General features: G+C 45.0%; 1 protein-coding gene across 5 annotated transcripts in view; it reads left to right on the top strand.

Annotated features, from left to right (window-relative positions):
• LOC149317731 (ATP-dependent DNA helicase Q4-like) overlaps window positions 1–15,262 on the top strand; it is a 50,428-nt gene that overhangs the window by 24,647 nt on the left and 10,519 nt on the right. For 4 of the 5 annotated variants that reach the window (XM_089518105.1, XM_089518109.1, XM_089518104.1 and 1 more), the window contains 4 exons: window positions 1,146–1,328; window positions 1,800–2,001; window positions 3,820–4,097; window positions 7,216–7,353. In XM_089518105.1, coding sequence (XP_089374231.1) covers window positions 1,146–1,328; window positions 1,800–2,001; window positions 3,820–4,097; window positions 7,216–7,353 — 801 coding nt within the window. The remainder of the gene's footprint in view (window positions 1–1,145; window positions 1,329–1,799; window positions 2,002–3,819; window positions 4,098–7,215; window positions 7,354–15,262) is intronic. The other variant, XM_089518108.1, reaches the window with a different exon arrangement.

Raw genomic sequence — 15,262 nt, 5'->3', positions numbered from 1 at the left:
CCTCCAGCATGATTCTGTGATCAGCCTCAGGCAGATGTTGACCATAGAGTTGCACTTGATGACCTGGAGATTCTGAGAGAAGTGTTCTTATAGGCAAAAAGAGTAGTGTTTTATCATCATCATCATCATCATCATCATCATTTGTGGTTTTTCCACATTCACAGGGGTCCGTCACCTCTAACCCCAGTGAATGTGGAGGGATTACTGTATTGTATGTTTTATAAGGCTCAGTCCAGAAGGGCCAAAAAGGACGCCCTTGTCATGTATGAGGGGTGCCTCAGGGCGGCGCTTCAAGATGCCCCATACCCTTCGCACATGACGAGGGCATCATAATGGCGTTGCAAGAAGAACCCGCTTTTCACGGGTTCTTTTTGGTCCACAGGGAAGTCCCACAGTCTGGCGACTGCGGCTTCTCCACTGACCAAAAGTAGGCGCCAGGAAACCGTCTTTTTTGGGCGGTCTGTCCCCCACCTAAGTTATCTTTTTCCACTCCCTGTAAGTAATGTTATGTGTTCTACAAGCAGTGGGTCTGTGTCTGTATTTGTGTGTATACAGGTTTGAGTCCCCTTATCCAAAATTATTTCTTTGGGACCAGAAATGGATTTTGAAATTTTTGGGGGGGGGGGAATGAAATCTAAAACACTTCTGGTCACAAGCATTTTGGATAATGAAGACTTAACCTGTAGCATCTTGGACATGTTGGTCATGTGGAGCATGATTTTTTTTTTCCATATTAGTTTGATTTAAATAAGATCAATGGAAATCATGTCAGAGGTTTTATCTTTCTGTTCTTTTTGCTTTGTCTTATTGCTCCACTTATGCTCAAGTCCATCCGGGAAGGATTAATCCAACAGAACAAATAATTACAAAGGGATTCACTTTGCATTTCAAGAACATGAAAACATAGCACCTGTGTAACCATTGTCAGTGCTTTTGTTTTGTTCTGCTTTTTCAACATTAATCTGTTTTTAAAAGATGATTTATAAAAAAGAACATTGGGCATATAGGAACAAAACCACTTGAGAAGAAAGTGGCACTTTTGCTTCCTCCACATTGGTCACATAGGGGTTCTTCACAGGTAAAAGCTTTTGGCCTCTTGTGTTTCCAGAGTAGGGGCCCTCACTGTAACTCCTTCTCCCTGGCAGGTTCTTCGGGACCGTTTAGGTGTGTACTGCTTCTTGGGCCTCACAGCCACTGCTACCCTCTCTACAGCTCGGGATGTGGCTCATCACTTGGGCATCCCAGAGGGTGAAGGGATTGCTGTACGTTCCGCTGCCGTCCCTCCAAACCTACACCTCTCTGTTTCTACAGACAGAGACAAGGACCAGGTAAGTTTGGGGCTAGCTGTATTGCCTGTAGATAGTGTGAAGGGTTTATTGGGAGAGAGATCATCTGCTGCTCTCACCTGAAAACGATACACCCTGGGTAAGGCCCCCAACTCTAGATAATTCATACCTCTCTCTGAGTTTTAACTAATTCCTGTCTCAAACTCATATTTGTCACTGGCTTTCATGCACACCAGTCATTTAAAATCTTATTAAAACACTCAGCCAAGTCACCAGTCACCTGAACATTTCTTACTTTCACCCCCTCCCAACAGATCCTTACCTTATTACATATACTGTATACTTCATACATAAGCATAGTTTAACTTAATTTCTGTAATAAACACACCTCTTTATTTTTCTGTTACAAAAGTCCAGACTATCACAAGGACGGTTACGTTTTTCTTAAGAACTTTGCAGGAAGGCAATCCTGCACCTCCAGGCTGAGAAGTTGTTTCTCTGCACTCATTACAGGCTCTGGTGAGCTTGCTGCAGGGAGAGAGGTTTGGGAGCCTGGATTCCATCATTGTTTATTGCACACGCCGGGAGGAGACAGCCCGGATCGCAGCTCTCATCCGCACATGTCTCCAGGGAGTGAAGCTCAAAGAACCCCCCAATGCTGAGGAGCTGGAGGAGGAAGATGGTAGCCTCAGTGGGAAAAGAAAGAAATCAAAAGGTAGTGGTTTGCTGGGAATCTTTGGGGTGGAGTCAATCTGCAGAAGGTGCAGCCAGAAAAGATGAGAACTGGTAGAAATTCAGCAGACTGTGTTATTCTAATTCCTGTGTTAAATCAAAAATGAAATTTATTCATTGGCTGCCTGGAGTCGGTCAGAGCAACTGAAGTTACTTGAAACCATCTAAAATTCATCTACACACTGGCAAAATCAGACTCTCCATCCTTTTCTTGGTTTCACCTCAACTATTTGACTGAAAGCGCCAAAATAAGGCAAGCTTTCCAAAGCATCTCTAGGATTCCAGAGTGCAGGGTCATATCCTGAAAGCATTGCTCTGTGCAGCTTGGTATTGTTAAAGCAGGGAGCTATATGCTTCCAAAGCCAAACTATCCAGGGTATCTATAGGCTGAATGTACAGATTCGTATGTAGGTGCAACTAAAAAGAAAGGAGCTGTAAGAGATTAAGTTGAAGAACTAGTATGAAAGAGCTGGGCTATGAACTACAGTTCAAGCAAAGCCCAGCTTCCATCCACAGTTGGGTTGGCATCTTCAACATGATTCAGCAAGCTAAACCATACACCATTCAAGATCATGGATAACTGAATATATGTCCGCATTGCAGTATGAAAAAGAATATCTAGAGATGGAAGATAGATGACATTTGGGGATACATTTTGTTATTCACAATACTTGAATGCAGGTCCTTAGAAAGAATTGATTTTATTTACAGGAATATCTGTCTGTTTCTCTAAAGTTCCTAGACTAGCTTATTTTTTTTAATTACCCAAATAGAAGCTGTTAAAACAGGGTGAGAATCAAGTTACCATCCAGATGTTGGATTTTGGTTCCCAGTATTCATCGCTACTGGTTACACTGGGGAGGGCTTTTGGGATTTGCAGTTCAATGACATTTAAAACTGGTTGGCAAAGTGTTCCCCCAAGGAACTACAAAATGCCCCCAAATGTGGCATTTTTGCCACATTTTGGGACCCCGCTGGACATTTTAGACTAAAGGAAGCATTTTTCTGGAACAAGATATCTCTCCTGGGCCTAAAATGGCCAGAGATATCAAAACTGTGGCAAAAATGCCTCTTAAATCCTCTGGGGGTCATTCTCGCCCATTTTATTTTATTTTTGTAGTGGGTTACAATGGAAGGTCTCCAAGGGGGCTAATGTCCCATTTGTGCTGGGGGGACCCTGGAATTCTTAGAAGTTCAAAGGATACAAGAAACATACAGTAATCTGATCATAACTTTCAATATTTATTTTTTATTGGATTTATATCCTTTCTGCCAAACTGATACACTAAAATCCTCCTTAGGGTCAAAAAATGTTTCACAAATCATCAGTGCAAGGTTTTTAAAAAGAGATTGTAGGGTGTGGTGTTTAAATCAAACCATCTACAAGTAAAATGTAATGTAAAAAGATCTTTGGTACTGAAATTTATGACTTCAGAATAGGTGTGAGGTGAGCCTCTTTGAAAGGGGGGCATTATAATAGCAAATAACAATAGCAAGTACATTTCTATACCGCTTATCAGTGAACTAGCACTCCCTAAGCAGTTTACAGTGTATAAGCCAATTGCCCCCAACAAGCTGGGTACTCATTTTACCAACCTACAAAAGGATGAAAGGCTGAGTGGACCTACGAAGTTGGGTCATCCCCACCCTGATTAATGGTTGCCAAACAGCCAGGAAAAATGCCTTTGCTATGAACCAGAAGGCCTGTGGCTGGAGACTTTAAATTTCAGGGCTAGGTTTTAGAATCTGCCAGAGAGTGTTTTGGCCCATGGAGTAAATGTTTCTTTTGACTTCCATGTAGCTAAAAAAAGTAGCCGCCGCCCTTTAAAATGGATTGCTGATGCCTACCACGCTGGCTTGTCTGCTGTTGAACGCCGCCGGGTACAGAACAACTTCATGTCTGGCCAGCTGCGGGTGGTGGTGGCCACGGTGGCCTTTGGCATGGGGCTGGACAAGTCCGATGTGCGTGGCATCATCCACTACAACATGCCCAAGAACTTCGAGAGCTATGTGCAGGAGATTGGTCGGGCAGGCAGAGATGGAAAGCCTGCCCACTGCCACCTCTTCCTGCACCCGGAGGTGAGGTCTGATTTTTGGGCTGATTCTTAGACAGGGAGATAAATGAGATAAATAAATATATTTTCACTTCCATCCTGAATTTTCCCAAATCTGGGTCTCAAAGGAGCTTACAAAAAGGAGGAGGAATAGCCCTATATGTCAGGGACATTTACACCAGTGAAGAGATCCATGACATCAATCCTGGAAGCCAGGTGGAGAGCATCTGGATAAAAATTAAAGGGAAGGGAAACAACAAGGACGTTATGGTGGGAGTCTACTACAGACCCCCAAGTCAGACTGAGGAATTGGATGATGCCTTTCTAGAACAGATGACCACACACTCAGAAAGGAGAGATGTAGTAGTGATGGGTGACTTCAACTACCCTAATATTTGTTGGAAGTCAAACTCAGCCAAATCCTCAAGGTCTAGTAAATTCCTCACTTGCCTCGAAGACAATTTCATTGTCTAAAAGGTGGAAGAGGCAACAAGGGGATCAACTATTTTAGATCTGATCCTAACCAACAAGGATGATTTGGTTAATGGGGTGCAAGTGGTGGGATCCTTAGGTGGAAGTGACCATGTTCTCCTGGAGTTTGTTATACAGTGGAAAGGAGAAGCCAGGCATAGTCAGACATGCATTCTAGACTTTAGGAGAACGGATTTCAGTAAACTTAGAGAAATACTGGGAGTGATCCCATGGTCAGGAATACTAAAAGAGAAGGGAGTTCAAGATGGATGGGAGTTTCTCAAAAGGGAGATACTGAAGGCACAAATTAAAACAGTTCCAGTGAGAAAGAAAAATGGGAGGTGTCGCAAGAACCCAGGATGGATGACCAAGGAACTTTCAGCTCAGCTAAATTTTAAACGGAACATGTATAAGAAATGGAAAAATGGGGAAATCACCAAAGAGGAATTCAAACAAATAGCTAGCAAGTGTAGAGATAAGGTCAGAAAAGCTAAAGCACAGAATAAACTCAGGCTTGCTAGAGAGGTTAAGAACAACAAAAAGGGCTTTTATGGATATGTCCACAGCAAAAGGAAGAAGAAGGAAACGGTAGGGCCACTGCGTGGAGAAGATGGCAAAATGCTAACAGAGAACAGAGAAAAGGCAGAATTATTCAACATTCTTTGCCTCAGTCTTCTCAGAAAAGGCAAAGGGTGCTCAACCTGAGGATAATGGAGCAGAGGACAGAATAGGGGAATTTCAGCACAAAATAAGTAAAGAGATAATACAGGAATACCTGTTTAACCTAAATGAATTTAAGTCTCCAGGACCAGATGAACTCCATCCAAGGGTATTAAAAGAATTGGCAAATGTAATATCGGAGCCATTGGCAATAATCTTTGAAAACTCCTGGAGAACAGGAGAAGTCCCAGCAGACTGGAGGAGGGCAAACGTTGTCCCCATCTTCAAAAAGGGGAAAAAAGAGGATCCCAACAACTATCGTCCAGTCAGTCTGACATCAATACCAGGAAAGATTCTAGAGCAGATCATTAAAGAGAGACTCTGTGAACATCTAGAAGGCAATGCCATAATCACAAAAAGTCAACACGGGTTTCAGAGAAACAAGTCATGCCAGACAAATCTGATCTCTTTCTTTGATAAAATTACCAACTTGTTAGATGAAGGGAATGCTGTGGATATAGTATATCTTGATTTCAGTAAGGCCTTTGACAGGGTTCCCCATGACATTCTTGCAAACAAGCTTGTAAAATGTGGACTAGACAAAGTAACTGTTAAATGGATCTGTAATTGGTTGACCGGCCGAACCCAAAGGGTGCTCAACAATGGCTCCTTTTCATCCTGGAGAGAAGTGACCAGTGGGGTCCCACAGGGCTCTGTCCTGGGCCCAGTGCTATTCAACATCTTTATCAATGACTTGGAGGAAAAAATTGGGGGAATACTTATCAAATTTGCAGATGACACCAAATTAGGAGGAATAGCTAATACTCCAGAGGACAGGATCAAAATTCAAAATGACCTGAATAGACTAGAAAGCTGGGCCACAGCTAACAAAATGAACTTCAACAGGAAGAAATGTAAGGTACTGCACTTAGGGCGAAAAAATGAAATGCACAGATATAGGATGGGGGACACCTGGCTGAATGAAACTACGTGTGAAAGGGATCTAGGAGTCCAAGTAGACCACAAGATGAACATGAGTCAACAGTGCGATGCGGCAGCTAACAAGGCCAATGCGATTTTAGGCTGCATCAATAGAAGTATAGTGTCTAGATCAAGGGAAGTAATAGTGCCACTATATTCTGCTCTGGTCAGGCCCCACCTGGAATATTGTGTCCAGTTCTGGGCACCACAATTCAAAAAGGACATTGAGAAACTGGAGCCATGTGTCCAAAGGAGGGCCACTAAAATGGTGAAGGGTCTGGAAACTTTGCCCTATGAGGAACGCCTAAGGGAGCTGGGGATGTTTAGCCTGGAGAAAAGAAGGTTAAGAGGTGATATGATAGCTCTGTTTAAATATTTGAAGGGATGTCATATTGAGGAGAGAGCAATGGATGCAAGCTGCAGGAAAAGAGATTCCACCTCAACATTAGGAGGAACTTCCTGACAGTAAGGGCTGTTCGACAGTGGAACACACTTCCTCGGAGTGTAGTGGAGTCTCCCTCCTTGGAGGTCTTCAAACGGAGGCTGGATGGCCATCTGTCGGGGATGCTTTGATTTGGATTTCCTGCATGGCAGGGGTTGGACTGGATGGCCCTTGTGGTCTCTTCCAACTCTATGATTCTATGATTCTCAACATCACCAGTTACAGATGCAGTCTATTGTGTATTGTTAGTGGGACATTTTTATTGTGCCCTCCCAAAAAGGCAGGGTTGGGGGACTGCTGGCCCTACAGACATTGGTGGCCTTCAGCTCCCAGAAGCCCCAACTTACAATTGTAAAGGGTGTGGGAATTGTAAAGGGTTGTTGAAATAAATACATGCATACATAAATGTTCCATCCTCCCCTATTCCAAGGAATTCAGGTCATCATTGCTATCCCCTTTCTGTCTTCTCAACTATCCTCTGAGGTAGGTTGGGCACAAATGATGAGAAGCAGGACTTAGTCAGAGGGGGGTCCTTCCCAGTCTGGCTCTCTTTCCTCAAGTTTATGTTGTTGGCTTTTTCCTTTTGAAGGGTGAGGACTTGCATGAGTTGAGAAAGCACATCTATGCAGACACAGTCGACTTCTTCACAGTGAAGAGGCTGGTGCAGAAGGTCTTCCCTCGCTGCAAGTGCCGGGAGCTTCACCAGAAGCAACAGGAGCTCAGCAAGGTCAGGGCGAGTGAGTGGTGGGTGGAGGACAACCTGTCAGGGTCCTCTTTGGGAACTTCCTCCTTCTTTTCATGCTTTCATGGGGGTGTCTGGTCTGATTCTGAAAGTGCCATCTAGTTTTTCTTCACAACCACATACTCATCTTTGTTCCCCCCCCCCCCAAGGCATCCAAACAGAGGCTGCTTTCTCTCTGCCCCCGGGTAGCTGATGGTTCAGCCAAGCTTCAGCTTTGTAGGAATAACACACAAATGGTCTACTGTTATTTTCAAGAGCATAGTATATGGAACAATCTAGCTTTCATTAACAAATGTATGTATGTTGTAGAAAATGGAGAAGTGATACAATTGCCATCTTTAAATTCCTCAAAAGCAGTCAGGTTGGATGGTGGCATTCTAGAGGATAGGGTCAAAAGCAATAGATTCAAATTAAAAGGAGATTCTGATTAAACATGAAGAAGAAATTCCTGATGTTAAGAGCAGTTCAACAGGGTGTCAGACTTTCTCAGAAGATCATTATCAGGTACTGGCTAACTTCCAATTCAGTAGCACAAGCTCCAGCACTTCAGAAAGCTTTATTCAAAAAACTAGAGTTGTTCACAGCATAAGGATATTGCTAGGACTGAGGCACTTTCAGTTACAGAGTATATTCAAATGTTTTCACGTTCTCAAACCCCAACCCTCAATTCATTTTCAAACCAAACATTCTTGTTCCTAGAACTACCCCTCTTCCTGCTCCACATCAAGCATTCTCATCAAATTGACCTTGATAGTTCAAAGCACATTCTTCTTCCGGGACTTCCGGTTTGGCATGGCGTCCGAATAGGTCTCTCCTAGAATAGCTGCTGGGAGAGATCTGCCAGCTGCGGTGTTAGGACTGCTATTTGGATGTTCCCAAAGGCAGTCAAGAATTCCCCTTGATATAGGGGAATCAGAGGTGCTCTCTGGAGTCCAGTTCCCGGCATAGGGATTGAGAAAAAGAAGATCTAATTTCTCTCCCAAGGTATGTCGGAGGGGACCGTGGAGCAATACACAGCCGCAACTTGTGCCGCCATTTTATGGCTCACAGGACGCATCCAACTATTTTAAAGTGTTTGAAATAGACGGTAATTTTGAAAACCTTCACAGTGGATGCTTTAACCTTTTGCAACAAACTCTACCAGAGTGGTTAATTAATAAAATCTGGATCTCTATTCATTGAAAAGAACATCAAAGGAGTAATAAAGCAGGAGAAAGAATTGGAAGGACTAACAAAAGGAAACAAGTTGTAACAAGGAAATAATAATAATAATAATAATAATAATAATATTTATTTGTATACCGCCCTCTGGCAAACCAATCCGGGCGGTTAACAACAGTAAAATATAAAATATCACAATTAAAAACACTTTATCCCTCCCCCCCCTTAAGACAGTATTAAATAGTATAACATATTAAAAATACAATATCAAGGATAAAAACAGCAATTAAAACTAAAAACCCTGATATCCCTGTTGATCCTCAACCATCACTAAGATGGGGCCACGGGAGGAATGAGGGAATCAGGGAACCTGGGCCGGGATGGTTAATCTGGAAAGGCCTGCCGGAAGAGATCCGTCTTGACCGCTTTTTTAAAGCTGTCTAATGATGTTATCTGACGGATCTCATCCGGCAGGTCGTTCCAGAGTTTGGGGGCGACAGCAGAGAACGCCCTCTGGGAGGTTGCCGCAAGCCTAGATTTTAGAGGCTGCAGTAAGTTCCTCCCAGAGGACCGGAGAGCGCGGGGAGGATTGTACGGGAGGAGGCGGTCCCTGAGATAGCTTGGACCCAAGCCATTTAGGGCTTTAAAGGTGATAACCAACACCTTGTACTGGGCCCGGAAGCTGATAGGCAGCCAGTGGAGGGACCTCAAAACCGGAGTAATGTGGTCCCTCCTAGATGTACCTGACACAAGCCTGGCTGCCATGTTTTGAACCAGCTGTAATTTCCGAGTCAAGCACAGGGGTAGCCCCATGTAGAGTGCATTACAGAAGTCAAGGCGTGAGGTTACCAGTGCGTGCACAACCGTCTCGAGATCCCTTACTTCCAGAAAAGGGCGCAGCTGGCGTATCAGCCGAAGCTGATAACAGGCACTCCTGACCGTCGCATTTACCTGATTTGTCATCAGGAGCGACGAGTCAAGGAGCACCCCCAGACTGCAAACACAGTCGCTGGAGGAGAGTGTGACCCCATCCAGGACTGGAGGTTGCAACCCAATTCTTGGTTTCGGGGCCGCTACCATGAGCACCTCCGTCTTGTCTGGATTCAGTTTCAATCTGTTTTTCCTCATCCAGCCCATTACCGCCTGAAGACATTCATTGAGAGAAGAGATGCCATCGGAATTCGAGGCCGACGAACGAGATACGGAGAAATAGATTTGGGTGTCATCAGCGTACTGATAACACCCAGCACCATAACTCCGTATTATCTCACCCAGCGGCTTCATATAGATGTTAAATAACATCGGGGACAAAATAGCCCCCTGAGGAACCCCACAAGTGAGGTACCTCTTACTGGAGCTACAGTCCCCGAGTAGCACCCTCTGAGACCTGCCCGAGAGGAAGGACCGGAACCACTGCAAAGCAGTGCCCCCAATACCTAACCCCTTCAGGCGGTCCAAGAGGATGCCGTGATCTATAGTATCAAAAGCCGCTGAGAGGTCTAAGAGCACCAACAGGGTCACACTCCCCCTGTCAATGCTCAGACGCAGATCGTCGGTCAAGGCAACCATGGCAGTCTCAACCCCAAAGCCTGTCCTAAAGCCAGTTTGAAATGGGTCTAGATAATCGGCTTCATCCAAGACAGCTTGGAGCTGAAGGGCAACCGCCCTCTCAATCACCTTGCTCAAAAATGGCAGCAATGACACCGGCCTATAATTCCTCATATCCAGGGGGTCCAGGGAAGGTTTTTTCAGGAGCGGCCTAACCGCCGCTTCCTTTAAACAAGATGGAACATGTCCTTCCCTGAAGGATGCACCAATGATATCCGTGAGGAATCTCATCAATGCATCCCCCCCCTGGACGGCCAGCCATGATGGGCAAGGGTCAAGAGGGCAAGTTGTCTTCCTCACCTTACCAAGCAGCTTGTCCACGTCATCAGTACTCACAGATTGGAGCTGATCCAGTATGACTACATCGGCGGAGTCACTGGACGCCTCGCCTGTCGACTCTGTTTCAATGGTGGCATCTAAGTCGGCTCTTATCTGAGAGATTTTGTCTGCAAAGAAGTTGTTAAACGCGTCACAGCAGGCCGTCGTCGGGTTAAGTAAGGGATTTGGCGCAGGGGTCACCTGCGTCATTTCCCTCACCACCTTAAACAGCTCTGCTGGACGGGACTCTGCAGACGCAATACGTGCAGAGGAGAAAGCTCTCTTCGCTGCACGTATTGCCTCCCGATAGGAACAAAGGAAGTTCCTATGGCGAGTTCTGTCGGATAAGAGTCGAGTCTTCCGCCACCTGCGCTCTAGCCGTCGTCCAAACCGCTTCATCTTCCTCAGCTCTGGTGTGAACCAGGGCCTCCGATTTGGGGCGGGATGGCAAGGGCGCTTGGGAGCGATCATGTCGATAGCCCTGGTAAGATTGGTGTTCCAGGTATTGACCAGAGCATCGACCGGATCACCGGCATTCCCAACCATTAAACCCTCTAAGGCTGTCTGGAATCCAATGGGCTCCATCAGCCTTCGAGAGCGGACCATTCTAATGGGTCCGCCACCCCCGGTGGGGCAGATATTGGCTCTAAGTTTCATCTTGACCAGGAAATGATCCGTCCATGACAATGCGGAGGTACTTACCACCTCCGCCCACGGATATTCCTGTTCCGTACTGAAGACCGCGTCGAGTGTATGACCTGCACAATGTGTGGGCCCTTTGACCAATTGGGATAGGCCCATGTTTGTCATGGTCTCCATGAACTCCCGAGCCGCACCTGTTAAACTGGTCTCGAGCGGAATGTTAAAGTCTCCCAAAACTAAGAGTCTGGGGGTCTCTAACAACAGCTCAGAGACCAGCTGTGTCAGCTCGGTCAGGGAGTCTGCCAGACAACGGGGTGGCCGGTAGACTAGCAAAATCCCCAAACTATCCCTGGTCTTCAGGCTAAGGTACATACACTCGAAATGGACTGTGTTCCGGACAGGTATCCTGGCCAAGGTCAGATGGTTCTTATAGACTAGAGCCAACTAAGTAACAAAGAAATACTAAAACTAAGTTCCAAACGGAATCGGAAAAGTTAGAAAAGAATCCATTTTCAAAGGACGAAGAAACTATTGTAGAGGAGACTGGCAGATCAAAGAATCGGAGAAAAGCCAGACGGCTGGAGGACGGAGAAAAGTTAGGGAAAGTTGGGAAAGAGTGTGGAAGAAGGGAAGAAGGCGGCGGAGAGATCCAGAAGGCCAGGAGCGGAGAGCGGAGGCGAGCCGGGGAAAGGAGTCGGAGGACGGGGACCAGAAGGCCGGGAGCAGAGAGCGGAGGCGAGCCGGGGAAAGGAGTCGGAGGACGGGAGCCAGGAGGCCGGGAGCGGAGAGCGGAGGCGAGCCGGGGAAAGGAGTCGGAGGACGGAGACCAGAAGGCCGGGAGCGGAGAGCGGAGGCGAGCCGGGGAAAGGAGTCGGAGGACGGGAGCCAGGAGGTCGAGAGCGGAGAGCGGAGGCGAGCCGGGGAAAGGAGTCGGAGGACGGGAGCCAGGAGGCTGAGAGCGGAGAGCGGAGGCGAGCCGGGGAAAGGAGTCGGAGGACGGGGGCCAGGAGGCTGAGAGCGGAGAGCGGAGGCGAGCCGGGGAAAGGAGTCGGAGGACGGAGACCAGAAGTCCGGGAGCGGAGAGCGGAGGCGAGCCGGGGAAAGGAGTCGGAGGACGGGAGCCAGGAGGTCGAGAGCGGAGAGCGGAGGCGAGCCGGGGAAAGGAGTCGGAGGACTGGAGCCAGGAGGCTGAGAGCGGAGAGCGGAGGCGAGCCGGGGAAAGGAGTCGGAGGACGGGGACCAGGAGATCAGGAGTGGAGAGCGGAGGCGAGCCGGGGAAAGGAGTCGGAGGACAGGGATCAGGAGGCCGGGAGCGGAGAGCGGAGGCGAGCCGGGGAAAGGAATCGGAGGACTGGAGCCAGGAGGCTGAGAGCGGAGAGCGGAGGCGAGCCGGGGAAAGGAGTCGGAGGACGGGGATCAGGAGGCCGGGAGCGGAGAGTGGAGACGAGCCGGGGGAAGGATTCGGAGGACAGGACTCAGGAGACCGAGAGCGGAGCGCGGAGGCGAGTCGGAAGAGTGGAGACGAGCCGGGGAAAGGAATCGGAGGACGGGAGCCAGGAGGTCGGGAGCGGAAAGCGGAGGCGAGCCGGGGAAAGAACTCAGTGGACAGGAGCCAGGAGGCCGAGAACGGATAGAGGAAGAATTCAGGGGAAGAGACGGAGGATTGAGTCTTAAGAGGTCGGAAGATAGAGATTAGAGGGAGGGGAGAGATAAGAAAAGGGGGAAAGAGACGGTGGGTAAAGCCTGAAGGCTCAAACACTGAATTGAGTTATAAAAGAAGGAGACATATTGGGAAAGTTAATAAGCTGCTAAACAAGGGCAAAAAGAGATTAAATAAGGTACAACAGGACAAATACAGACGTTTTGCGTTTTCAAGGTCATTCCACACGAGGTTTAGGGGAAAAAGACGGAAATAGAGACATTTTCCTTTACATTTCTAATAGACAAAAGCATCAAATAATAAGCTCAAAGACAGACCGCCGGGGCTAGAGAAATTGAAACACAGTGCCATCTACTGGCGGGAGGTGAAACATACATATATATATATATATATATATATACATACATACATACATACATATAACAATTCACTTATTGTGGTACAGTTTAAGGGGGAAAAAGAAAGAAAGGAAAAGAAGAAGAAGTTGGAATTTGAAAGAACTTTTGAAGAATTATCTTTGTATTGGGTTGAGATTAACTCTGGAAATAATTTATCTGAACATATATATACAAAAAGTATATTTGAATCAAGACAAAAATATTAATCTATTAACTTTGAAAATTTAAAGATCTATTTGATAAATCTGTAACATAATTTTTCGAAAACTGTTTACCCCAAGATCTAAAACATTATGGCGACTAGGGCGCAGACAGCAAAACAGCAGCAGCAACAGCTACAACAGCAACAGAGGAAATTATCACAAGAGTCCATCAAAACACAAGATATGAATATGGTGCTGTTGGAGGAGATAAGGCAAATGAGACAAGAGATGAAACAAGACAAAGATGACCTGAGACAAGACATGGAGAGGATGAAGGGGGAACTCAAACTAGAAATAAGACAAGATCTTCAGGAAATAACAAAATCAATTAAAACAATAACAACAGATGTTAAACAGGTTAAATCGAAAATTAAAGATCTGGAAAGGAAGAACGCAGATTTAGACGAGAAATTAAAGGAAGAAACTGAGAAGAGAAGAGAACTGCAAGAAGAGAGAATGAATCAAGAGCAGAAGAACAGAGAGAGATGTTTAAAAATAAGAGGTTTACCTGAAGAAGAAAACGAGGATATTTATGATAAAGTGACCCAAATCTTTGCAGATTTTATGGAAATGGACAAAACGACAATGGAAATTCAGATTGATAAAGCATTCAGAATTAATTCATGGGTTGCTAGGCAAAAGAAATTGCCTAGAGACGTGGTAGTTTATTTTGTAAGGACTCATTTAAAAGAAAAGATATTACTGCAACATTATGAAACTAAATTAATGGTGAAAGAAACAGAACTGCAACTGTTGAAAAATGTCCCAGGATCAATTTTAAGGAAAAGGAAAGAATATGCATCTCTGACAAGAAGACTGCGAGACATGGAGATAAGATATAAATGGGAAAATCCTGAAGGGATCTCTTTTTATTATAAACAAGGAAGAATCAAATTAACAAACGTCCAAGATGCAAAGAAATTTTTAGAAGAACTAAATGCAGAAACGGACCAGACTACCGAAGAGAGATTAGAGGAATTGAAGAAAGAGATCCAAAAAAGGAAAGAAGAGGAGCATTTAAAGAAAGACGAAGATCCAGAAGAGGAAGGGGAAGACAATTCTATAAATGATGAAGAAAATATTCAAGAGACAGGATAAACCGGATTCATATGAATATTTATAAATAGAGGTATTTATAAAAGAGCAAATGATGAACCGAAATTTAAAATACTTGACCTGGAACGTAAAAGGACTAAACAGTCCACAGAAGAGAAAGATTGTTTACCATTATCTAATTAAAATGAAAGTGGACATCCTATGCTTACAAGAGACACACATTAAAAAGACAGAATTAAAGTATTTGCACCAACCCAAGTTAGGGAAAGAATTTATCTCAGCATGTAATAAGAGGAAAAAAGGCGTGGCGATCTATGTTAAAGAAGGGATTAAATCCAAAGAACTTTTTAACGACCCACAAGGAAGATATATTGGTTTAGAGATTGAACATCAAACAGGTAAAACTTTAATCGTAGGAATATATGCACCAAATGAAAAGAAAGAAATCTTTTTTCATAATTTGACAAAGATCTTAACTAAATATGATTATGAACAAATGATCGTGATGGGAGACTTTAATGGGGTAATCGATCCACAGATGGATAGGAAGTCGACAAAGATAATAAAGAAAACACAAGGCAAGCTGCCAAAATCCTTCTTCGAATTTAAAGACATAATGTCGTTAATGGATGCATGGAGAATGAAAAATGGGACGGCAAAAGAATATACGTTTTATTCAGATGTGCAAAAATCATGGTCAAGAATTGACCTCTTCATGATCTCTACGTCACTAGCACCAAAAATTCAGAAAATAGAAATATTACCAAAGATCACCTCAGACCACCATCCGATTGTTGTAGAAATTCATAATACCTTTAAAGAACGTAATTGGAGATTGGAAGAATCAC

The sequence above is a fragment of the Sceloporus occidentalis genome, unplaced genomic scaffold (assembly GCF_023333645.1).
Source record: "Sceloporus occidentalis isolate IW3139 unplaced genomic scaffold, rSceOcc1.0.p SCAF_3, whole genome shotgun sequence".
Classification (NCBI taxonomy): domain Eukaryota; kingdom Metazoa; phylum Chordata; class Lepidosauria; order Squamata; family Phrynosomatidae; genus Sceloporus; species Sceloporus occidentalis.
This window is presented reverse-complemented; position numbering and strand designations above follow the sequence as displayed.